The sequence below is a fragment of the Mus caroli genome, unplaced genomic scaffold (genome assembly GCF_978045245.1).
Source record: "Mus caroli unplaced genomic scaffold, Mus_caroli_1 scaffold_16, whole genome shotgun sequence".
In the NCBI taxonomy this organism is placed as follows: Eukaryota; Metazoa; Chordata; class Mammalia; order Rodentia; family Muridae; genus Mus; species Mus caroli.
In genome coordinates, this window is record NW_028227271.1 from 8,909,412 (window position 1) to 8,935,737 (window position 26,326).

Below are 26,326 nucleotides of genomic sequence, written 5' to 3' on the forward strand. Positions count from 1 at the left end.
GTCAAGAACCACAGATTGCAATCATAAACAGATTAAGCTTTTATTTTCTTCACCCTCCATAAAATCTTGTGTATCCCACAATGATTTATTAAAATTTACTTTTTAAAGATTATGCAAAAAGAGCTGGAATGATGGCTCAGTGGCAAAGAGCCTTTTCTGCTCTTGTAGAACACCCATATTTGGCAGCTCATAACTGCCTCTAACCCCCCAAGACCAGGGGACTAAATGCCTCTTTCTTCCATGAGCACATACAGTCACCTGTGCATACTACCCCCAAACACACATACACAATTTTTAAAAAATCCTTAAAATATGCAAAAAGCATGATTATAAACTAACTAAAGATAATGCAAACTGTCTTAGATAGGGGGTTTTACTGCCATGAACAGACATCATGACCAAGGAGACTCTTACAAAGGACAACATTAAATTGGGGCTGGCTTACAGGTTCAGAGGTTCAGTCCATTATCATCAAGTCGGGAGCATGGCAGTATCCAGGCAGGCATGGTGCAGGAGGAGCTGAGAGCTCTACATCTTCATCTAAAAGCCTTCAGGAGAAGACTTGTTTCCAAGCACCTAAGATGAGGGTCTTAAAGCCCACCCCCACAGTAATACACTTCTTCCAACAAGGGCCACACCTATTCCAACAGGGCTATACCTCCTAATAGGGGCACTCCTTGGTCCAAGCACATACGAACCCTCACATAAGCATACAACAGTGTGAGAGAGAGGACAGTGAGACCATCAAACCAGACAACCTCATGAGTAGAAAAAAAGATTTATAGAGGCTCAAACTGCCACAGCTGTCCCTTGGTGGGGCTGGGTGTGGTGGGGTGGGCTGGGGTAGTGGTGGGGGGTCAGAGAGTCAGAGAGAACAGCAAAAAGGGGAGGAAAGCCTTGCCAGTTTCATGGGATGCAGGTTGAGACTAGTGTGTAAAGTTACAGCAGCTTATCGAGTTGAACCTGAGGATGGGAGTGGAAACAGCTGGGACACAGCCATGGGGCTGTGATCTGTTTGGGTAGCAGGAAACTAGATGCCCACTATGGGAGGTGTGGCTGTGGGCGTGGATAAGGGAAGTAATGGCTTATCCTGACCAACAGAACCCTGCTTGTCAAGGCTTCTGGGGAATTCTGACTCTAGGCAGCAGTCCTTCTATTTACCCGGGCTCAGCCCATATGTCATTTAGCACATTGTCAGAAGCACCACCATTTCTCTGGACCTGACACTCAGGATGAAGATTCACTCTGAACATACATCCTTGATGTAGCTCCTTCCCATCATCTCTACTGATCCTCAAGGCTAACCTGGTCTAATTTTGCCTGCTGTCGTTGCATACCTTGTTCATTTAAACAGGAGAGAAATTCCCTGTGCTGTCTCACAGATGCAAGAGCACAAGTTTCAAGCCAGGTGTTATCATAGCTACTTTTGTATCACTCTGAAGTCACCATGAGCAAGGCAACATCTCGTGCATGTCCCTCTTCCCTAGCCATGGACTCACAGATCTTGTGGCCTCTGAGGTTTCTCAGCTGGGATTTCTCATGGCATCTCAGACCTAATGGGGCCACATCCCAGCCCTTTATCTAAGCCAAGATTTACAGGTCCCGGAGCAAGGTTTCCAGGCCATTGTCTTAGAACTGTCCTTTTTTTTTTTTTACATCCCTCGCGTTGAGCATCCAGCAGATGAACTCATTTCTAATTTTACTGTATCAGGTTTTTAAATACATTCATTACACTCCCATCATCCCTGCAGTTACCAAGGTGGCCTAGAGTCTCATTCATCTGGACTGTTACTGCAATCTTCAGCCTGGCCTCCCCTCTTCCACTCCTGACTCCCTGAGACCTGTGTAACACCCAGAATGATCCCTAAAAGACTCAAGTCAGAGAATGGCACCCTTCTGTTTGCATTTCTGGAGCCTTTTATCTCTCCGACAATGACATAGTTGATAAGGGGCCACCTGGTGCACACTCTCAACTTTCTGGACATTTTTAACAATACACCAGAGGAATTCCTTGGTGAGAGCTCTTCGCTTTCCATGGAATGCCTGCTCCCCACCTTGCCCCAGGGTTTTATTTAAGTCAGATATCATCACAAATGTGTCTCCCAGACTTTCCATTTGAAATCACCTTCAACAATCTGGTCAATGGCCCTGCTTTACTTTCCTTAAAAGAAATAACCAATTCTGCTGGAGTCATAGTCTATGCCCGTTTGTCTGTTTGCTGACTACACCTTAGGATGCAAGCTCCTAGGTTTGGTTTGTTTGTCAGCTGCTAGATCACCAGCCAGTCCTGGGACAATGTCAGGCACACTGCAATATATAGACCGACTATATATTGATTTGCCCAGTGACATTGAGTGAGATAGGAAACGGGTAGATAGCGAGATGGTAGCGTTGCCAACTTGATATAATCTAAATCTACCTGGGCAACAAGCTTCTGGGTGTGCCTGTGGAGGGTTACCTTGATTAAATCAACTGAGGAGGGAAGTGAGATGTGGTATGAGTAGATCCATTTCCATGGGCTGAGATCATGGTCTCATTAAAAAGAAGGGAGGGGGAGGGGCCTAGCTATACCCAGCATTCATTGCTCTCTGCTTCCTGACAGTGGATACAATGTGCCCAGTTCTGTCAGGCTCCAGCTCCTGAGTTCCCTGCCGCAGTGGATGATCATAAACCCAAATGAACCCTTTCCCCCTGGAGCCACTTCTGTCAGGGTATTGTATCAAGCCGCAGAAAAAGAAACAGCCACACTGAGGAGAGATAGGGAATCTTTTAAATTGAAGCATGTTAGGCATATAATTTATATCAGAATTCAACGTGGGTATGAACTATAGTATACATAAATATTTACCATATTAAATAGACGTACTGTTCAAACAAAAAACCAACAAGTGCACTCTTAATTTCAGGAAGTAAAAAGACAATGATGCATTGAAATAAAGCATGAGAAATGGAAGATGGCATAGTAAGGGAACCTGTCAGATACGCAGAAATGCCTCTCAAGGAAAACCCACAAAATAGAAAAGTTTTCCCTTTGGAAACATTGTTCTGGAAGCCATGTCTACTAATATTGATCAATAAAATCTGTAGCATTTCTTAGAAGATTGTACAATTCACTCCAAAGTCAGCACTATCTGGAGGAGTGCTTTAAAAGAGCCAACCTGCTAGGTTTAAGAAACAGGCCTCTCCTCCCATTGATAGCTGACTAGGCCATTCTCTGCTACATATGCAACTAGCGACATAAGCTCTGGGGGGTACTGGTTAGTTCATATTGTTGTTCCTCCTATAGGTTTGCAGATCCCTTTAGCTCCTTGGATATTTTCTCTAGCTCCTTCATTTCGGGGGGGGGGGGGGCTGTGTTCCATCCAATAGATGACTGTGAGCATCCACTTATGTGTTTTCCAGACACTGGCATAGCCTCACAAGAGATAGCTATATCAGAGTCCTGTCAGCAAAATCTTGCTGGCATGTGCAATAGTGTCTGGGTTTGGTGGTTGTTTATGTGTTGGATCCCCAGGTGGGGCAGTCTCTGGATGGCCCTTCCTTCCGTCTCAGCTATGAACATATGTCTCAGTACAGAGGAATGCCAGGGCCAGGAAGTGGAAGTGGGTGGGTTGGGAAGCAAGGCGTCAGGGAGGGTATAGGGGACTTTCAGAGAGGAAACTAGGAATAGGGGATAACATTTAAAATGTAAATGAAGAAAATGTCTAATAAAAATTAACATTTAAAAAAAGAAAGATTCCATTTAAAAGAAAAGAAGAGAAAAGAAAAGAAACAGACCAGAAGTCCCTGCAGATGCCCATTTCCTGCAATTAGAGTGATTTGCAGAATTGTAATATTAGTATGTAGAGAGATCCAGCTTTAAGAATATGGTTAGATCAGTGAAAGAGCCACTTTTCTATTGTTGGGGTGGGGGGCATTTCAAACTGGAGAAGCCAGAGCATTGCGCTTGCTGCTGCTCCATCGCGTATGTTCACAAGCTGCATAGATAGAAATGTCAATCCCTTGCAGTTCTTCCTGTCCGTCCTAGCAGTTCAGACTGTCTTCCCAGATGACAACTGGAATGCCACTTTCCTGCTCTGTGCCAGCATTTCTCCTATACCTGAAGTTTTGAGAAATGGGAACACAATCCAGTAGTGTTCTATAAAATTATATATTTAATGCTTATTTGCCCATAGTTATGTCTTTTTTTAACTTCTAAATAATATCCAAATTTGGTGGTTCGGTGAAGCTTGAAGTATCATGTTCAAGCCAAATATCACACATTATTTATTTAATAAGAACACACAAACTAAGTGCATCTAGTTCAACCCACCACATAAATATTGAACATATGGACAGCTGCACTGGTTCCAGCGGTAGGTGTATCAGGAGAGAGGATGCTGTAAGTTCTTAACAGAAGAGTCCATGAAACAGGGTGGAAAGTGTTGGGAAAACTCTTAGACATAACATAAACGATGTATTATGCAGAGGAGAAAGGGAGGGAGAGAGATGGGGAGGGAAAGAGGGAGGGACAGAGGGATGGAGGAAGAGAGAGGGAGAGAGAGAGAGAGAGAGAGAGAGAGAGGAGAGAGAGAGAGACTGAAACTCCTCCCCCTTCTGAATTAAGGAAACCTTCTTAGACTGCTTTGAATTAGTTCCAGGACTGTGTTAAGCACAGTGAAATTATTGATGTAAAAGGGGTGGGTGATCCAAGGAAGTAACTTTCAGTGTCTGCTATGAAATCTGGATGTGAGTCCGATGCACTGTTTGTGAAAGGGTAAATAGTAAAAGCGCACATCTGAACCAAGTCCACATCTTGGTCCAGTTCTATCTCATCAGTGCCAGACCTATGTATCCAACACTAGGCATCTTCATGCAGAAGCCCAGAGGAAATCCAACAGCAGATCCCTAACAGAGTATAGACTCAGCATCCTCCCTGGCCCCTCTTCCATTCCCCAGTGATGTAACATTCTTCTTTCAGTATAGCAGCAACCACATTTTATAAGACTGGGACAGACTTGATCTGTCCTCTCCCTAAACTTAAAAACAGAAACCCATTTGTGTTGGTCCTTTGGTACCTCTTGCTGTGCATTCCCTAGAGTAGCCTTGTGCTGAAGAGTCAAACCTGGGTCCTGACTGCCTGGTTTCCATCCAGACATCTGTACCATCTCAACAAGGGCCTCGGGAAAGTTTTACAACTCTTCAGACCTCAGTCTCCTGGTCTATAAACCTAGGGCTTCTTTGTCACTTCACCCACTGGCATAAGGACCAAATGAGCTCCCCATGGAAAGAACTCAGGACCTCACACAGCCACAGTCTCACAAGTCTGCATCGACTGTGCTCCTTGTCTGGATTCCTGAACCAGACAACTCACTGATCTCTTGGCTTCAAACTCTAATCCACTTAAAGCCATTTTCCAAAATGAAGGCACAGAAATCTTTCTAAAAATGAAAGTATGAATTTACTTAAAATAACATTTTATTGCCTTTGTAAAGGCAGATTCCAAACCTTCTCCTTTCTCAGCCTGAGCTTGGCTCTCCAGCTATATGGCTGCTTCTCCTGCCCTCACACTGGACCCTCCATTCTCATCAACGCACCTGCTCCCCCCTACCTCTACGCCGTACACCTTCAAACATATTACTGCTTACAAACACTTTATCTCCTTTTTTGGGTGGTTGAATATCACCCTCAATACACTTGCTGAGCATAAAGGGTATCCAGGAGAGGGAGTGAGATCACTCCTATAAGCATGAGCAGGACCAAATGCTGCTGCAGATAGAATAGAATGAGACTGAGATGTGACCAGTGGGCTTAGCAATATTCTTTACTTAATAGCAACTCACTAGAGAGTTACTAATATTTGTGATACTTGAATTTTTATGAGCCAACTTTCTCCCATATAAACAGAGTTCCAAGTTCAATCCCACAAATGAGTTGGTGATTACAAGCCCGGTTTAGATAACTTGTAAAAAAGGCCCAAACGTACCTGAACCCGCTCATAGAAGGAGGTTATAAGTAGTCCACCCGGCGCACCGCCTCCCTTTTGGGGGTGAAGCAATTAAGTAAACACAAACTGTAGCCATGAGGGTGCTCCATCCCATAATCAGCCACCAAACCCAGACACTATTGCATATGCCAGAAAGATTTTCCTGAAGGGACCCTGTTATAGCTGTCTCGTATGAGGCTATGTCAGTGCTTAGCAAATACAGAAGTGGATGCTCACAGTCATCTATAAGATAGAAGACAGGGTCCCCAATGGAGAAGCTAGAGAAAGCACCCAAGGAGCTAAAGGGGTCAGCAACCCTATAGGTGGAACAACAATATGAACTAACAAGTAGCCCCGGAGCTCGTGTCTCTAGCTGCATATGTAGCAGAAGATGGCCTAGTCGGCCATCACTGGGAGGAGAGGCCTCTTGGTATTGCAAACTTTATATGCCCCAGTGCAGGGGAATGCCAGGGCCAAGAAGTGGGAGTGGGTGGGTAGGGGAGCAGAGCAGGGGGAGGGTATAGGGAACTTTCAGGATAGCATTTGAAATGTATATAAAGAAAATATTGAATAAAAAATGAAAAAAAAGAAGTGTTTTTCATAAAATACGCACTCTTCCATTCCCGAACATCTCCTAGTCTTTTGCAAAAATGAACTTGTCACAGCCTGTAGGGGATGTGGTATCTAACCGTGGTGGTTTCATTCTGACATCCAACAGGATGAGAGAGAGGCAGCCACTGCCTTCTCAGCATCTTACAGAGGATGTCAAAGGGCCTTATGTAGTTAGAGGTGTCACAGTCAAATAGTTGAAATTACCATGGCTAATGCAGACTATAACCACAACTCTAAGAACGTTAATTAGACATGAAGTGCAACAAGCAAATATATCCTATTATTATTATTATTATTATTATTATTATTATTATGGAAAAAACCACTGTAGAACTAAGTTTTAAAATTTCATTTTCTTCTCAAAGACAAAACTTTACCTACTCTAAAATATGTGTAAGTATATTTACTTAATTTTTAAAGCATATGTGAATGTTGACTTCTCTTCTAATTTTAGCCCTTACCACAAAACACTGCCCTTAACAAATGGAGGTAGGAGAAATCTCACTATGGTCATCACACTAGCAGTCGTTGTCCCAATCTAGAACTCTTAAGGAGAGGGAATGATTTTTTAAAAAAATGAAGGCAAATAGAGAGAAAAAGACATGGGGCTTAATTTCATATAGAATTTAAATGTAGTCAAGATTGAGTCAACCCGCCCAAGTTTCCAGTTAGCACTGAAATCAAGACACCAATCAAAAGAAAAAAATATTTACTCAACTCTGTCTTGAAATTTTTTCAAGAAAAATTAGTACACATTTCCCAGTTAACAAGCTGCAAGTTCCACCTTCTCTCTAGCCTGATCTCCTCTAACCTGGTCTTCCCTAAACTGGTCCTCCTGGAACCTGGTCCTCCTGGAACCTGATCCTCTCTAACCTGGTCCCTCTCTAACTAGCTCCTCCCTAACCTGGTCCTCTCTAACCTACCGCTCTGTAACCTGCTCCTCTCTAACTGGTCTTCCTTGACAGCTTCCTGCCCCCCTAAACTGTTCCTCCCTAACCAGCTCCTGTTGCAGTGACTTCTTTCTTGACCTTTCCTTAGGAGAAGCAGATGAAATGGGAAATAACCACTTTACTGCCACTCATATCATCTCTCTGAAATGTATTTTGGCTTGTAACCTTTAAATTATGGGGTAAATAGAACAAACCACATCTCTCCTTATAGTCCTGATCTCTGGGTCAAGATATGTTTGCTTTTCATCTGTATGAAAATGCTTTAGGCTACTACAGCCACCAAATAGGTGAGGTCGGGTGAAGAATGGGCAGCTGCCAACTGAGTCAGGCCAGGGCTGAAAGGCTAATCTGAAAGGAAAGTTAAAAAGGAATGGCATCCTTGGGAGAGATGGTAATTGAGGGCTGTCTCTTCCCTCCTTGCTATGTAGAAAGGGTCAAGGGCATTGCGAGCAAACCTAGACCTTGAGAGAAGGACGTCAGTACTAGGACAAAATGCAGGGACTGCATTGTGTGGAGGTGGCCTTGAGACTAGGGTTTGAAATAAAGTGCCTCAGCTCCCCCCGACCCGACCCAACATTTCTCCAGCTCAAAAGGGATGCTCTGTAAATACCAGTGTGACACTGGGAGTAATACCCCGAGTAAGACATCAGAACACTTGTGGAATTTCCACCACCAAGCTCTTTTATTTAATAAATTGAATTACAGTTGTATGTCCAGAGAGATTAAGGTTTCTCAAATTCCAATGTTATTTAGACAAATATGAAAGTTAAAATTCTGGACAAGGTTATCTTTTCTTAAAGTCAAAATTGTATAATGCTTTCCCACGAACTCCCCACATGATCCAGTGCTTTAGCCATCAGTTAAAGGGAAAGCACACCAGGGTAGATGCAAAGGACAGCCTGCCTGATTGTCCACTGCTCAAAGCCAAGAATATCCTGGGTCATACCGTGCTGCTTCTCTTGGCCATAGATATTGATGAATGCGGGACTGGGAGGCACAGCTGCGCCAACGACACCATTTGCTTCAACTTGGACGGGGGATACGATTGCCGGTGTCCCCATGGGAAGAACTGCACGGGGGACTGCGTGCACGAGGGGAAAGTGAAGCACACCGGCCAGATCTGGGTGCTGGAAAACGACAGGTGCTCCGTGTGTTCCTGCCAGGTGGGTAGAAACAAACCAGCTTCCTCGGATCGTGGGGTTGTGGTGCTCATACGCCTTAAGTGTGTAGATTAACAAGGGTTGGCAAATGCGCACAACCCTGTAGCCACAACCACAGTCACTATAACTGAACATTTTCATGAACTGAAAAGTCACTCATGTCCTTCCTAGATAGCCCCCTCTTCCTCCCTTTCCCCCTCCCCCATACCAGAGCCAGGCCAATTCTGCTTCCAGTTAAATAATAACTAGAATTAAATTCTTATTTTCTAGAGCCTTACATAAGTGGAGCCCTCAGGGCATGGTCTTCATGCCTAACTGCTTGCTGCCCAATATATTGCTCCAAAATCATTTGTATTATTACATGTATCAATTTTACTTTTTGTTACTGAACAATATTCCATTATACCATTTATCACCATGTATTTATCTACATTAATAACATTTTATTACTATGTTAATTTTTTTCTTAGTCATAATATTATATGAGAATGAAAGAATAAATAAATCGGAATAGATAAGCCTTCACCCAAGAGTGGAAAATCTCTCTCTGGATAAATGTTATAGTAGGCGCATGTTCTTTTGTGTTAACTTAGTTAATGATGGGTTCTTAAATTACAGCCAAATAAATAGTCTATGTACAAAACAGTCAACAACTATGAATGAAATTGATATTTTTCCAAAATCATAAGGCCTAATTATTACAGAAATTTGGCCATTTGTGAGATTTATTAACTAGCTATAAAGCACTATAATGACACATCTTGCTTTAATACACCATAAAACAAAATGCTGTTAGTAACCACATTGCTGTATAATAGTCATATATATGAATATTATATTTATATATACTTATATGTATATTCAAGTTCAATATATATGTATATACATACACACACACTCTGAGAAATCGAGGGTCATGGTGACACGCTGCTCCCCTTTTAACACAGACTGGATTTGTCATGTGTCGACGGATGGTCTGCGACTGTGAAAACCCCACAGTTGACCTTTCCTGCTGCCCTGAGTGTGACCCAAGGCTGAGCAGTCGGTGTCTGCATCAAAACGGGGAAACCGTGTACAATAGCGGCGACACCTGGGTCCAGGATTGCCGTCAGTGCCGCTGCTTGGTAAGTTAAACAGGAAAGCACCCCCTTCCACCCGCCAGCAGCAAGCAGCTGGCTAGAATGCTGACAGTTACAAGCACAGAGCCTGGATAGGATGATGGAGAGAGAAACCCAAAGGCATGCTCTGGAGCCGTGGTTCTCAACCTGTGGGTCGCGACCCCCATGGAGGTTAAACAACTCATTTATAGAGTTACATATCAGATATCCTGCATATCAAATACTTACATTATGATTCATAACAGTGACAAAATTACAGTTATGAAGTAGCAATGGATTAATTTTATGATTGGTGGTCACCACAACATGAGGAACTGTATTAAAGGACCATAACATTAGGAAGGTTAAGAACCCCTGCTCTGGAGTGCTGGAGTGGCCGACATTCTGTACGCCTTCTCTGAGAGTGAGACCCCTTGAAGTACTCCTTTAGCCTGAGCTAAGAAAAGCCTCCTGTGCCTTTATTCCATCCATCCTATGCTTAAAGATAATTGTGAACTATGTATTCATGGGAAAAAAAAAATCAGTCTTTCCCCAAGAAAATCTGTTAACCAATCCCTATTAATTCCTCACACTTAAAACAAAACAAAGATAACATATTGGGACCGGGGAATTAGTCTCATGGTTAAAGTGCTTACTCTGCATGTGTGAGGAACATAGTTCAGATGCCCAGGTCCCAGGTAAACGCCAGGTGGGCATGGGGGCCTCCAGTCATTCCAGCAGCAGCAGGCAGAGGCAGAGGGGCAGAGGGGCAGAGGGGCAGAGGGGCAGAGGGGCAGAGGGGCAGAGGGGCAGAGGGGCAGAGGGGCAGAGGGGCAGAGGGGCAGAGGGGCAGAGCGGCAGAGGATCCCACAGCAAGCTTGCCAGAGAGAGCAGGTCCTGCTGAGTCTGGATCTGAAAGACTCTGTCCCTGTGAGTAAGGTCAGGTGAGGATAGTCCGTGCCATGGAGCTCAGGCCTCTACAGGAATGGTCATCTGTGTGCATGCACATTCACATACATGCAAAACAAACATACATGCATACACACATCTACCCATGCACGTTGTAAAATGGTAAATAGAAAAGAAAACACTCCTCCATGCTAATGACTGTTCCCATCTGCACTGCTGCATGGTTCCTGTGTTCTACGGTCCCACGCGCCATGAGCGCATAATAAATACATATTATAATTGGATGTTTGTCCGTGTTTGTGAAACTTTTCCCAGAAACGACGAGTAAAGAAGAAAAGATTAGATAGAGACGCCCCCCCCCAAAAAAAAGCCAACTTTTTCCAATTGACTACAATCCTTGCTCGTTCCTGCTTGTGTAAATTAAAAGGGACATATGCTGCATGTGTCTGTGTGGTAGAAAAGTGTCACAAGATAGACACATTAGAAGTCATGGCCAGGCCCCTTCCTGTTTATGTGCAGATATTTTTAGGAACCCTGCTTTTGCATTACTGCCTCTTTGTCCTTTCAACCCAGAAATCAACCGTGAGAACAAGGTCGGTTTCTGTGCCCAAAGGCTGCTTTTATCCCTGAAACCTTGGGATTTAAAACTAAGAAGAAAATAGCCAACAGGTTGGAACTGTTGTTTTTTTTTTAAAGTCCAACTCAGTTTCCCATGTGAAATCAAAGAGTGGGAAATCAAATTTTGTGTTGTCTTATATTATGCTGTCTTGTTAGGGTGGTGTGTTCAAAGCCCTTCCACAGAAAAATGTATAATTTAGAAAGGAAACTGCCAGATTCTATTTGTATTTATAGGGGGTGTAAAGGGATAAACCTTGTTTTTTTTCTTTTGAGATTAATAAATAAGCTAGAGGGGGAAATCAAGGCTACCCAAGGGCCAGACACTTCATTTAAACCTCATTCGCTTTTCCCCTTTGTCCTAAAGGAGATGGAGTTGTTCTTGTTGGACTCTTCGGGAAAATGGTTGTTTCTTGTTTTCCCATGCAATGGTTATTTAGTACTCAGAGACTGCTTAACCGTCCATCGTAAAAGAGATGCCATCATCCGCTGTGGCTTCTATAGATTCTCTGAATATGTGTGGGCTTTGAAGCTCTAAATATGAAAATCACAATCCTGTCCTTCCTCTTTGCCTCTCTTCTCTCTGGTTCATTCCTGTCACCTCTTTCCCTCACAGCAAGGAGAAGTTGACTGCTGGCCCCTGGCTTGCCCAGAGGTAGAGTGTGAATTTAGCGTCCTCCCTGAGAACGAGTGCTGCCCACGCTGTGTCACCGATCCTTGTCAGGCCGACACCATCCGCAATGACATCACCAAAACCTGCCTGGACGAGATGAACGTGGTTCGCTTCACAGGGTCTTCCTGGATCAAGCACGGCACGGAGTGTACCCTCTGCCAGTGCAAGGTAAGGCTCTCGGGTGCAGGAGTGAGCGCCCTGCCAGGTGCGCCCATGCCGTAGAGATGCTGCTACACATGGGTGACACAGGAAGCTTGTCGCAGCTTGTGTGTGTGTCCTGAAAGCAGAGGTGGAAGGACGGTCAGCTTTATTAGCACCACGCTGACTGCCTGGGAAATGCGAGATAGGTCTTCCGGGTAAGGGAGCGTGAGTGAGCGCTGCCGCCAGCATGCGCAGTAACAGCCTATGTAGCGAGCCATGCCGGCTTCATCACTCTTTTTATAATGGAAAACAATATTATCCCATTGATTTTTATCTAGTTCTTTTTATGAGTTCCATAAAATATATTGACAAAGTAGATACATTGCATTTTCTAAAGTGAAAATCAATCTGGCCAAAATGGGCGTTGTTTCGTGGCTGTCGTGGTCAGTTACACGAAATTGAAGAGCTTGGGGTCTGATGCTTATTATATTTTATTCCTACAGTTGGTAAAATCATTATAAAGATTTTACACTTTATTCTCATGAGAAAACAGCACTTTGCCGCTTATTCCAGTAACTGCCTGCCATATATACAAAGTAGGCAGCACGGACTGACTTACTGTGACGAGACTCAGGAGTGGCTGGATTAATATCCCTCCAAAATAGAATTTAGGGTCTGATGCTTATCATATTTTATTCCTACAGTTGGTAAAAATCATTACAAAGATTTTACACTTTACTCTCCTAGGAAAACAGCATTAGTGCCATTTACCTGAGTAACTGCCTTCAATATATACAAAGGAGACCACGTGGGCTCTCCGTGACGAGGTTCAAGAGTGTCTTGATTAATATCCCTACAAAATAGAACCTAGTGATGTCACTTTGTGCTTCCTAGACATAATTTGGAGATGAGCATTAAAACAAAAGCAACAGTATTAAAGACTTACCGACATTTAAAAGATCAGAGGGAGATGTCAGATTCTGCTCAGCACTGCTCACCATTGTCTGCTCTGGGTCTTCAGTGAGCCTTTCCTTTGTTATCCACAGAGCACGTCACTTCATCTTCTCTTACTATAATTTCTCACCAGGAGGGCTTGATGTAACAGGACAAAGAAACCCAAAACACCTGAAGCTTTGAGACGTCCACTATACCTTCTGTAAAGCCACATCCCTAGTCCGCTCACTGAAAGCAATTTGTCAGTCGTGATTTTGAGTGAACGTTTGCCCGTTTTCTGCATGTGCACCAGCATATTTGAAGAATGTTTCTAATGCAAGTTACTAATAATGTGTACGCTGTGTGGCTTCGTGTTTGATCGGAGTATATTCAACCATTCACATGTCAACATTATAGCACTGGTGTCCAACAGATTTTTGTTTTGTTTTGTTTTGTTTTGGCATCTACCTACCAAATCATAATGAATCCTCTTACGAGTCCTTTGAGTTGTTCCGTTGCTGTTCTGCACATCGACAACAAAAATATCAAACGGGTAGTGGGATAAAGGTCACATCAAGTAGAGCTCTTCAGGAAACAGCCATGCTTTTAAGGGTTCTTTCCTGACACCCAGTGCCGTGTAGACGACATTTCCTGACACGACAGTGCCCTGACTCTCGGTAAGCGTGTCTTCCAGAAGATGTGTTTTAAGGCTGAATTCCTATTTTCTTTGATAAGTACTGATTCTTAGAAATTACTGTGTGATGCCACCTCCCTTACTAGTAAATGTGCATTATAAGTTTGTGTTCAGTTTTACCAAATTTATCCAAGATATCCACTTGTATTATATAATGGCTTGAAAACAATGTGGGGCTTGTGTTTATCCCAGGGGTGTGGCCTGTAGACACAGTCAGTCATTCCTGGAAATGCATGTGTCATAACTTATTGTCCGTCTCGAGTTACATTGTTGGACCTTTAATTGAATTAAATACTTTACAATACAGACCCTCATTACACTAGCCATTCTTTCACTGTTCAGCAGCCCCCTGTGGCTGCTGACCGCCATATTAGATGACATATGTGGACGATATCCTTTCCTTGGAAGCAGGGTCTCTCATATCTCAAGCTGTTATCAAACTTGATTTGTAACAGAGAGAATGGGCTTAAACTTCTGGTTCTTCTGTCTCTCCCCGTCACTGACTGCCGAGCACCACCACCCCTGGTCTCTGTAGTGTTGGACGCAAATCCCAGCTTCATGCTAGACAAGTACTCAGCTAGTTCAGTCACAAGCTCAACACATGCAGAGAGCATTTCTGCCACTACAGAATGTGGTGTGGGACTAAGCTGCCCTACAATCCGAAATGTCAGACTACCTGGGAGTGATGTTGATATGTGACTGGGGGGACCTGCCTTCTTCTGGATCCAGCTCCTGTAAAAATAGAAACACCTAACTCTGGCAGTGACTGCTTGAACTACACTAGTGAAGGGTTGCTGTTAAGAATTAATCGAGAAGATTCACACAGAAAAAAAAATTCGTAGGTTGCTCAGCACTTTCAGAGAATGTAAGCAATAAATGTTGGTTGTTGTGCTGTAGAATGACATTAATACAACCATGCCAGAAATAAGAGCACTGCTCAAACTGTGGTGGAGACAGGAAGGCTGTACAGAGGCAAGAGCCTGGACAGCTTGTAAACCAGTATCCCCTTAGGAAGATAGATCTGGGCAGGAGAAATAACCTGAGGGGAGCATTGATATATTCCCTCTTGACTTTTAAGAATGTTGTGTATGTGTTATATGCACATGCGTGTGGTACATGCAGACGCATGCAGGTGTGCATGCCTGTGCCCATGCATAAGACCAGAGGCTAAAGGAGGACCCCAAGAATTCTGCTTGTTCTCTTGAGACAAGGTCCTAACTGAACCTGGAGCTAGGCTGGTGGACAGCAGGCCCCAGAATCCTCCTGTCTCTACCTTGCCACACACAGCATCCTGAGTATAGGCGCATGTGGCCAAGCCCTGCTCCTTATGTGCTGATGGGTACTTGAACTCAGGTGCTCATGGTTGCACAGTGATAACCCTCACCCACAGAACCGCCTCGCCTCTCTTCTTTTGTCTTCCTGGATTGTGATCAGATTTAATTTTCTAAAGATCCAAGAGGCAACCTCTACTCAGAAGCTAACCACGGAAATTGGAAGTGAAGTGGACTATCTTTTCCTAAATCTCACAGGCTACAAGTTTTATGATTCCAGAGAGTCAGAGATTCCAGAGCCTTAAGCGATGGACCGAGCTGAGTAGGTGAAGACTCTCTTGCTTGAGCAAATCTTCACCGGGTTGGGAAGCAGGGCCCTGTAACTAGGTGCTTAAGGAGGCTAAACAACTGAGGGCTGGTCTTAAGACTGAAGCTTCTGACTTTCTAAAGGTTACCTTCATCAAATAGAAACTTAGAACTTGAAAGAGTGAAAGTGAGCCTCTACATTAGCATTTGACAGACAGAAAGAAAATCCCACAGACACTCAGATTTTTAGAAGTCTCACGATGGATGGACTTTGTTACAGTGCTGTGTGTATTTGAATTTTTGATAGATTAGAAATATATGCACACTAATAAGAAAACATTTATTGCCCCACAAATAAATCAGAAAGAGTAGAGTTCTCTCTATTAACATAAGACAAGAAATCATTCAATGTTTAAATAATTTAAATGTAAACTCTCATAAGTCATTCTTTCCATAATAATTTCCAAGGCTGACAGAAATGTGCCCGAGTTATTATCCTTGTGCATTGTTGATGTCCATGAGCAAAGATACAATCTACAATACAAACCAGCTCTGCACACAGTAGGGTTGATCTCAGCATTGAGTTCAGTATGGAGGTGACAACAGTGCTGATAACCATAACCACGGCAGAGGAGCAGCAAGGCCCCAAGGAAGACCACTGTGCTGTGCAGTAACACAACAGCTCTTTGTCATAGTAGTTCCAAATGATATATGGTTACTACTGCTGGTGGGCGGGACATCAGTGAGCCTCTTTTATTTCAATGCTTTTTAAGAAAATATATATTCTGATGAAGTCCATAGTCAGGCACATAATTTTGTGAGTTTGAAAAAACAGAACGTATAACATACCCAATGCTACCTTTGTGTCCACTTTCAAGTAGTATCTATTTCCTGTTGTCAATCTTAATTATATTTGTTCATAATTTTTTCATGTTTCATCATGGACCGAATCACAGACTACATGTGCTTTTATGACTTCTGTCTAATCAACCAGTTACCCTTGTGGATATTCATTGTTGACTTGAAGTTAATTTTGTCTGATATTGGCAGTCACAAAGTATGATATCAGCAGTCAGGAAGCTAAGAGGAGGAGTGTGTCTTGAGACCACCCTGAGGTCCAAAGTGTAGCTTTGTTTCTAAAACTACAAATTATAGACAGACAGACAGACAGGCAGGGTAGATATATAGAAGATAGATAATAGATATGATTGATAGATAATAGATGATAGTAGATATGATTGATGATAGATATAATAGATATGGATATGATTTATAGATGATGGATAGATGATATATACACATATATTTTATAGTTCTAGAGATCAAATACATTGCACTATATCCTAACCCCTGGTTTAAAATTCAAAGTAAATTTTTAATCAATAAAGACAATGGGTCTTTAGTCCCTGTACATTCAAGCCATTTTTGACAGTAATGGGAAATGATTATTTTTGTCATTGATTCATTTACTACTTATATTCCTGTTGGTTCATTCCTGCCTTTCATTTTATTAATCTTTTAAATTATATCTTAATTTGGGCAGGGGGCAGCAAGATGTCTTAATATATAAAGGCACTTGCCACCAAGTCTGATGTATTCCTGGGACCCACAGTGAAAACAGAGCCCCTTATTACAAGATGTCCTCTGGCCAGTATGTGCACACCATGGTACAAGTGCGCCCCCCACACACACCGACCAATGATGCAATAAGAACATTTCTCCTTTATCTTAAGCTACAATTAATAGTGTCTGTTTTTCTAGAGGCTTTAATGTATATCAGTGTATTGCATGACTTAGCATCATACTAGTCATTAAAATATGAGTGTTGTAAGCATATAACTTATCATAAGCCTGTCTGTACACACTGATCATATACAGTATGCCTGTTAACACTCTACTCATAATTCCATGGCCTTGTTTTTATCTAATCATCCATATTTTTAAGAAAAGTAGAGGAATAAAACAATATTTTTATATTTGTTCAGATACTTACCATTTCTCTTGCTCCTTATCTCTTCTTACATGGGGCAGTCAACACCTGTCTCCATTCTGTCACTCTGCCATAGCCTAAAGAACCCCTTTTGTCTCTTGTATATTGTCCTTAGAGGAAAGTCTGTACTGTAGGCCTATAGAAAGAAAACTGTCTCAAGTTGCATTTATCTGAAAATATTTCTGAAAGATGTGTTAGTGGACATAAAGTTCAATCTGACAGATTGTTCTAGCCCTTTGCAAGGTGTGTTCATTGTTTTTGTGTTTCTATCATTTCTGATTGAGCCATCATTTGAACTTTTGTTCTTTTGTAGTTAATGTGTCTGTCTCCTGCCTCTTGTCTCCATAACACTCTATCTTTGGTTTATAGCAGTTTGCTTACGATATTTTTAGGGATGTGTGTGTGTGTGTGTGTGTGTGCATGTGTGTATGTGTGTGTGTGTATGTGTGTATATGTTTGTGTGTGTGTATGTGTGCGTGTGTGTGTGCATGTGTATGTGCACATGTGTGTGTGTGCACGTGTGTGTGCGTGTTTGTGTGTGCATGTGTGTGTGCACCCACACACGCAAGTTGAGATTTTGAGATTCCTGTTCCTCCTTCCTAGTCCTCGAGGATTCCAGTTACATTCTACTCAGATTGCTCCACAGCCCTGAGGTAAAGCTCTGTTTGGATGCAGTCTTTCTGTTTTATAGATGGATCATTTCTACTGTGCTCTCTTCAGTTACTGGTTCATGCCATCTCTAACCTGTTCAATCCAATAGTGAATTCTTCACTTCAGACTTCACTCCTTTCATTCCTGAATTTCCACAAAATTGTGGTGATCCACCTACCTCTTTCTCCCAAGTGCTGAGATTAAAGGTGTGCACCGCCATGCAGGGCTTCTTTGTTGATTCTGGTCACCTTTTAAAGCACATCTTTGAAGGTGTCTGTGGTATGTTTAGTCTTCATCTGAGACTTACTTCTGAGTCACTGTCCACCTACTTTTCTCTTCACTAGGCCCGACCTGTTCTTTCATTTGATAATCTGTTAGTGTTACAATATATAGGGTTTTATGTGGATTATGTTGCATTGCTGTCAACTATTGGAATCCACTGAAGATCCTTTGTTCTAGCAGGCAGTCAGGTAATGGCCAATCACCTCACACGTGTGGGAGCTTGGCTCTTTGCCTGTTAGGTGGATCTTTTCTGATATTATTTTAGATCGAGGGTGAATTTGATAAGGTTGAGATAGTATTTTACCCATCCTCACACTCCTCTGAGGCCTTGGATGTTAAGTTTTGAGTTTCATTCCTTTGTGTCTCAGCCAGGCCCACATTTTGAACATTGCTCCTCAGCCTTCAAAACGTCTCCTCGCCTCATACTCCAACACTCTAGCTAATGCTCTTTGCTTCCCTCATCCTCCTGTGAGATTCTAAATATTTTCCCCTCAATCTTAAACCCATCTTCTAGCTCTCAAGCTGTAGCCTGACTTCTCCAGACTTGTACTTGAGGTACAGTCATGTGTGGCTGCCAGACTAGGGGGTACCATAGAATCAGTCCCAAGTAAAAGAGAATCACGGTAAATTCTATTCTTTTAAGGTTGAACCCTGACCCAGTGACTGCCTGCCAGTCATGATAACTTCTAGTAACCATTATATGTTTCCCAGATGTCACAGATGTTAGTTTATAGAATAAATTCTCCCGTTGCTGAATTCAAAACCCCATGTGATGTTTCATTAAGTTTTGAAGTATGAACTAAATACTTTCCCAGTTGTGAAAGTGTGATACACTTTGTAGTGCATTTTCCTACAGCAAGGTAACATACAAATAGGGACAAAGAAAACATGCCAAGAGCATCTTGGGAAATGCGTCCCTGCCAGAAGCGAGCATGGGAGCCACAGTGATGGTTTTTTCCTCACAGAGTCCCGATGCCAGTTGCACCTAGGGAGAGATGCTGCCAGTTTCCCCACCTTTTGTTTCAAATCCATACAGTTTGAGAAACTGATGTGTATCCTAGCAACAAGGTTATGGATAGCAAAGCTCTGCCACTGAGCATGATGTTCAAGCTGTCTGTGGCCCGGATGGACCGAGAGAGGATGACTCTCTATCTTGGGGCCAGAATGAGCACTCTGACAAATACCCAGTCAGAGGCTGAGGACTAGCTTCACCAGTCAGTCAGAGGCTGAGGACTAGCTTCACCAGTCAGTCAGAGGCTGAGGACTAGCTTCACCAGTCAGAGGCTGAGGACTAGCTTCACCAGTCAGTCAGAGGCTGAGGACTAGCTTCACCAGTCAGTCAGAGGCTGAGGACTAGCTTCACCAGTCAGTCAGAGGCTGAGGACTAGCTTCACCAGTCAGAGGCTGAGGACTAGCTTCACCAGTCAGTCAGAGGCTGAGGACTAGCTTCACCAGTCAGTCAGAGGCTGAGGACTAGCTTCACCAGTCAGAGGCTGAGGACTAGCTTCACCAGTCAGTCAGAGGCTGAGGACTAGCTTCACCAGTCAGAGGCTGAGGACTAGCTTCACCGGGCGGCCCTCTGCTTTGGTGGAGACTGGCTTGCTTCCTCTTTTGAATGCTTCTGCAAAGGCTACAATAGTAAGAGACATTCTGAGAAAATTGCCTAGGACATTTTTGATTCTGTCCATCCCTAAAGTCGTCCTCTCAGAGGAAACCTGGAAGAGAGCTGAGCATCAGACACAGATGAACCTGCCTCCATCCCAGCTCTGTCATGTATTACCTCTGATTTGGGACAGGACTTGAAGCTCCAGTTTCCGAATTAAAAAAAAGTGTGAGTGTCAGGGGTGCTTCCCCCGAGACAGCGGCACGGTGAAATTTGGGAAACGTGTTTAGGAACATGGTAAGGTGTCCGACAGCATGCACCCTCCGATGCATGAGGACTTCTACTTCCTGGGCTAGCAACGACAGTCACAGCAGCTGCTGTTAGGGAGAAAAAGAGGCAAATGTGGAGCCACGGAGGGAGTGGCTGTACCTCCCCGTAGCTATTCTATTCTGATAGTGTAATAAGTAATTTTGTACACACGTCTTCCCCATTATGTCTCTGCCATTCCAACCTCACACTGTCTCGTAGACTCCCCAGCTTAAATCTCCCACTTAGATCAGTATAGATTTTCAAGATTTGGCACATGTCTATATCACTGCAAAGCCCTCATGCCGCCCCATGTGAGTGAGGTCCACTTTTCCTGCCAGTGTCTTCAGGGTCATCATTGCCTTAACCTCTCCAGGAGGTCTACCCCAAACACCAGCCTGGGGAGAGCTCCCTGGTTGATCCCACCACTACCATTATATCTCCTTTTATGTCATGAAACGGAAACAGAGCACCTTAAGCTGGATATCTCAGATGCCTGAAATGTATTCCCTGTAGCTCTGCAGGCTGAGAAAGTCATTTTCAAAGTCTATGATCAAGACACCAGCAGAACTAGAGTCTGACAAGCCGTGATGCCTGCTCTTCCTGCTCCCCTTCTTATTGTCTTCTCACTTGATGAGAAGAAAGGAAGGAGGGAGGGAAGGAGAGAGGGAGGGAGGGAGAGACAGAGAGAGACAGAGAGACAGAGACAGAGACAGAGACAGAGAGAGAGAGAGAGAGAGAGAGAGAGAGAGAGAGAGAATGTATCTATTTCCCTACCATACCCCCAGTATCTTACAGAGCCCAGGCTGGCCTCTGTCTTGCTATGTACCAAGTAGCCTAGGCTGACCCTGAACTCCTGCTCCTTCTGCACACACCTCCTGGTTACTTGGATTGTGGGGTAGGGGGACACCATCCCCATGCCCTAACTCACTGTCTCTAATGCTTCATCACCAAATTCCTTTACACTGAAGATTAATATGAAAATATGCCAATTTTAAGGATATACAAACATTTTCTCAACACATTTCTAGCCCTTCCCATAGTCTTTATTATATATTTCTGGTACTTGCTGTCTTCTTCCTGATAAACCATAAGTATGGTCCTGTGTTCAGTGGGTCTGCATTACTCATCTAAGCTATTCAATACTTGTTTGTGAATAAACAAAGGAGCCAATGTAAAACAAGCCAGTGCCCATGGGCTATAAAAAAATACGTTTGGTCATGTCAGTGAGCGCAATGATAGGTTCTAGAGTAATCGTCTTAAGAACAATGTAATTATTCAACTTCTAGGACTGCAGAAATGACAGCATCCTGGATACAGCCGCTTGTATGTGCTAGTCATAATCAGTAAGTGTGCACATCTGAGAATGTTTGGAGCACTCACCTTCCTCTTTCCCTTATGTTGTTTTTTTCCTAGAATGGCCATGTGTGCTGCTCAGTGGATCCACAGTGCCTTCAGGAGCTGTGAAGTTAACTGCCTCATGGGAGATATCTGTTCAAAGAATGTTTTCTCATTTCAAAAGACCAAATAAATAAATAAATAAATAAATAAAAAGTAATGTGTGGCCAGCCAGATGCAACGTTGTTAGCAGCTGGATGGACTGATGTCGATTATGGATTCGTGGGGCCTGAGGAACATCTCTGAGGAAACTAGATGACCATTCTGCTTTTACTATTCCCGGGATCACCTTGCAGAGGAATGGGTGTGGAGCCCAGGCCATGACATCCATGCCCCTGGATAAGAAGCCTGAGCCCCATCAGCTCTGGGAGAGCCTCTCGCTCTGTCCGCAGGCAGGTGCAGGACACGTCCTTCTATCTCAGACTCTTCCTGAGTCAGCGAGGCTCCTCACTGAAGCAGTTGAACGTGACGTGGCGGCGGTGAGCGAGTTATATTTTCAGAATCCAAGAAGCTGACGCATCTGTACAGTGCACTCCGCAACCCGAACGAAACAAGCTATTGTCATGATAAATAACGCACAGGCATGGTTACGTAACATTTTCTAACAGGAAAAGTCACCCCTCCCCCTCAACTTCCTTGTTTACTGCACTTAATATTATTTGGTTGAATTTGTTCAGTAGACGCTTGTTCTTGTGCAAAATAAAATAACTATTTCTCTTACCTTATGCCATGCGAGTCCGTGTCTTCCTGAGTGTGTCCTGCTTTTTGTAGATGGTTTAAACTGTAAACTGGGTTTTAGCTCTGCTGATGACGGACACTCACTGTGTTATTTCCATGTTGAAGGGTGACTTTCATTTAACTCCACGCCTAAGTCAGGGGCAAGGTGCTCAAATGCCTCTGTCCATCTCTGGACCTTCAGTTTCACATTTGTGGCCCCGCTCTGTAGTCTGTGGACTGTCATACAGAAAGTGCTAATGGCTTCTCTTTCCTCTGGATTCTCATTTAGCTCCAATCACATTATGCTAAGGGACACTAAGAGCATCTGAAAAGAAGGTGACAACTGTTTTTCCCCCCCACTGGGTGCCTTCCTACCAGATCATCATTGTGATGGACTCTGCCATTTTGCTGAAGGCTACATCTCTTACTAGGTGGCCTTCTCTACCCAGTGGCCCTCTTTGGGTTCTAAATACATGCTTGCTTCTCTGTCTGAGAGCTGGTAAGACTCACTGATGCATCCTTGAGAGATAACTGCTTCATCACTTACTGGCTTCCCTGTCTCAACTTACATGCTGATAAATGGTCCCTTTAAACTCTGTAAATAGTCACATTCGATGCCAACAGTTTCTTGCCAGGATTCTGACATCAAGAGAGTGAAGGTTGGAAATGCCTTCAAGAAGCCCTTCACATTTCAATATGTATTTCGATATGTAACTCTATCTCAGGGTTAGAAGGGGCCATTTTATCGCACACCAACTTCATACATCAGAATCCAAAGATGAGAATCATAGGCAGGCTATTACCATTGAGCAAGTTAACACCATATGGCTTTGTTCTCATGAGTTGAACTGGTATGGAAAGGAAGCACAGGTGCTGTCAAATTTATTGTTCATTGCACAGAGGTGTTTTTCAGGAATGAAAGCTATGATGTGGACAGGCAATAAACACTGTGAGCCACAGCAGGGATGGCGAAGTCACTCTCTGTTACCAACTCATCATTGCTGTGGGAAAGCCAGTGTGAGCTGAGCGAGGGAAATGTTCATGACTAAGAATGTTGGCCTGGGAAATATTTATTGCGTACATTTAAGTATCTTTATATTTCCTGGGTTTGCCACAAGTGCCTCTGTCCAGCTTTCTGCTCATCTTTAATTTAAAATATCATCGGAATATAAGCTGTCTCTCGTTTTGTCTGTCATGCTACTCTGGCAAACAGGAAATTTAGTGTCCAAGAGTATAGACTTTAAGCTGAAGGTTTAATATACTCTCCATTACATGTAATTGAGATCTCTATTGAAATCTCCTGAAACAATTTATTTTGCTTGCTTTTATGAGATTAACGTGTGTGTGTGTATGTGTGTGTGTGTGTGTGTGTGTGCGCGTGTGAGCGTGCGCAAGCTATACATCTATGGCTATATTCAATTAGTTACTTATACATGTCTAATAAGGCTGGAGTACCATATCCTAAGTCATTTTTAAGTCTGCTTAGGACTTGTGATGGTTCGCATATGCTTGCCCCAGGGAGTGGCACCATTGGAAGGCGTGGCCCCGTTGGAGTAGGTGTGGCCCTGTGGATGTGGACTTTAAGACCCTCAGCCTAGCTGCCTGGAAGTCATTCTTCCACTAGCAGCCTTCAGACGAACATGTAGAACTCTCAGCTCCTCCTGCACCATGCCTACCTGGATGCTGCCATGCTCCCATCTTGATGATAATGGAGTGAACCTCTGAACCTGTAATCCAGCCCCATTGAAATGTTGTCCTTATGAGAGTTGCCTTGGTCATGGTGTCTGTTCACAGTAGTAAAAACTAAGGCAGGACTATAAGCATATTGGTGTCTGGCAGACCCCAGCTTTCCATAGGTCACAAGATGAGTGAAAACTCACAATACCAAGAAGGGCAAGAGAACCCGAGTGCCTTTTCAGGGACGTTAATTCAGCAAATCCGTTCACAGTGATCACCTCCCTAGAGACTTATAAATAGCAGGCCCCAGGGAGATTATTATTTTATCTGCAGAGCCCTGAAAGCAATAATTAACTGTTCCTTAAGAACATCCTCCCTTTAAACCGGGACCGTTAATGCCTTGTTTCTCACTCTGTGATAATTGGAGAAGATGCGGTGGCTGAGCTCTTCCTGCATTCTGGGAATCTGAGAACAGAGTGGCGTGCATGGAAACTGACGGCCCCTGGCTCTTTAGCAGGAAGCATTGCTAGCAGGTTCCATCAGCACACTTCCCTTTCCCTAAGGTTGAACACAGTGCACACCATTCAGCTACGGCTACTTCAGGAGTAACATGTTGAATTGTATCCCTCTCCTCTCATTTTTAATGACTGCCATACCACCCTGGTGCTCTGCTTCCCACACTGGCAGAGAGTCATAGTTTGATTGGTCTTATGCCAGCAGCACCCCCTTTCATCTTTCCAACCATCTGGACACCTGTGCTGTACCCCAAGATGAGAAACGGATCGCCTTTCCTAAATGAACAGTGCCTCAACACTCGAGAGCGGCGGCGGTCAATACTATAGATCGTGGGAGAACCGAAATTCTTCAGTTGAACAAAGTTTAGGTTACACATGCTGAATAAAAGATGAGCTTTGGCTCACTAAGCATTACGTCATCTAGCCAAGCTCCCTGTTACACATGAGTGAAGAGCTCCTCTGAAGGGCAGCAGATCCCAGGCAGGCACGGCGGTGGTCCCAGAGTCGTTGATCTAGTGCGTAAGCTTTAGAAACAACTGTTGTTTTCAGCGCAAGACTTTGGTTCGGGTTTTCCAAAGTGCAGAACACTCATTGCACAACAGTAAACTCATCTCCAAGAGATTCGAGTTGGAGGGATGCTTGTAGGCAGCAGGAGGCTGCCCTGCCTCTGTGCACACTCCGCCCGCTGTGTAGCTGGTCCCCTCTGTGGTGCGGAGGGGACCTTGTTTCATCCCGACCTTTCGGTATTGGTATGCTGTTCTCCATCTTTGAATTCAGCGTTTTCCAAGAAGGAGCAGATACTTCTGCAGAGTCAACATCCTTAATAACAGACCTGTTGGAGAGCGACTGGGCTAAGATGGCTCTGGAGAGTTTCATACAGGAGAATCTGAATAGCCATTGCTTGTTTTCCTTCTATCTGCCAAGGGGAGAGCAACTCCCCAAACCCTAGTCTTTGTGTTGAGTTTTGTCATTTTTCATAGATGCTTGGCATGACATTCCGAAATTAGTCTTTGTTCCCAATGATAGATACCAAAATATGTGATTCTCATATGTAAAATGTTTTGTTTAAAACTTGCTGTCTTACCTAAATTGCGCACTTGTAGTATTCAGTGCTTTGGTAAACAGTAAGAAATAAGAGTACAACTATGTACAAATTAGAAACGATAGTTCATTTTTAAATAATTTATATCTCCATAATGAAACTATAAGAATAAATATGGAGAAGTATGGAAACAACAAAATTTTAATTTATTTTCAAGATAAGGGATATTGGTTTACATATATCCTATGATGATGTGTGACCCTATGGAGAGAAATGTAAACCCACATTCACTGAGTCTCTTTTAGTGACTTTATGGCAGATACAAGTCTGGGCACTGCGGGGAGGAGCCTTAGTGGCCCATCTTCCCTGCAGCAATATAGAAAAGAGGGTGCATCTAGATCCACAGTGAGCCAGGGAGACTGAACCATAGCATTCACTTCCTGTCTGCTCATCCAACACATGTCCTTATCAGAAGAAGAGAAAAATAGGCACACTATCACAGATAAAAAGAGGCAGACAAATACAAAGAAGGAAGCTTACAGCCAACCACTGGACTGAGCTCAGGGGTCCTCAACTGAGGAGTTGGAGAAGAGACTGAAGGAGCTGAGAGGGTTTGCAGCCCCATGGAGGGAGCAAGAGTGCCAATAGGCCAGATTCCCCGGAGCTCCCAGGGACTGGACCACCAATCAAAGAGTACACATGGAGTACCCCATGGCGCTGGCCACATATGTGGCAGAGGATGGCCTTGTTGGACATCAGTGAAAGAAAAGGCCCTTGGGCCTGAGGGTATTCGATGCCCCAGTGTAGGGAAATGCCAGG

The 26,326-nt window shown here is 43.6% G+C and overlaps 1 protein-coding gene across 5 annotated transcripts in view; it reads left to right on the forward strand.

Moving 5' to 3' along the window:
- Positions 1–22,268, forward strand: part of Nell2 (neural EGFL like 2) — a 376,172-nt gene extending 353,904 nt beyond the window's left edge. For all 5 annotated transcript variants that reach the window (XM_085831509.1, XM_029469878.2, XM_029469874.2 and 2 more), the window contains 4 exons: positions 8,497–8,690; positions 9,635–9,811; positions 11,925–12,149; positions 21,575–22,268. In XM_085831509.1, coding sequence (XP_085687635.1) covers positions 8,497–8,690; positions 9,635–9,811; positions 11,925–12,149; positions 21,575–21,625 — 647 coding nt within the window. In that variant the 3' untranslated portion in view covers positions 21,626–22,268. The remainder of the gene's footprint in view (positions 1–8,496; positions 8,691–9,634; positions 9,812–11,924; positions 12,150–21,574) is intronic.
- Positions 22,269–26,326: the final 4,058 nt, after the last annotated feature.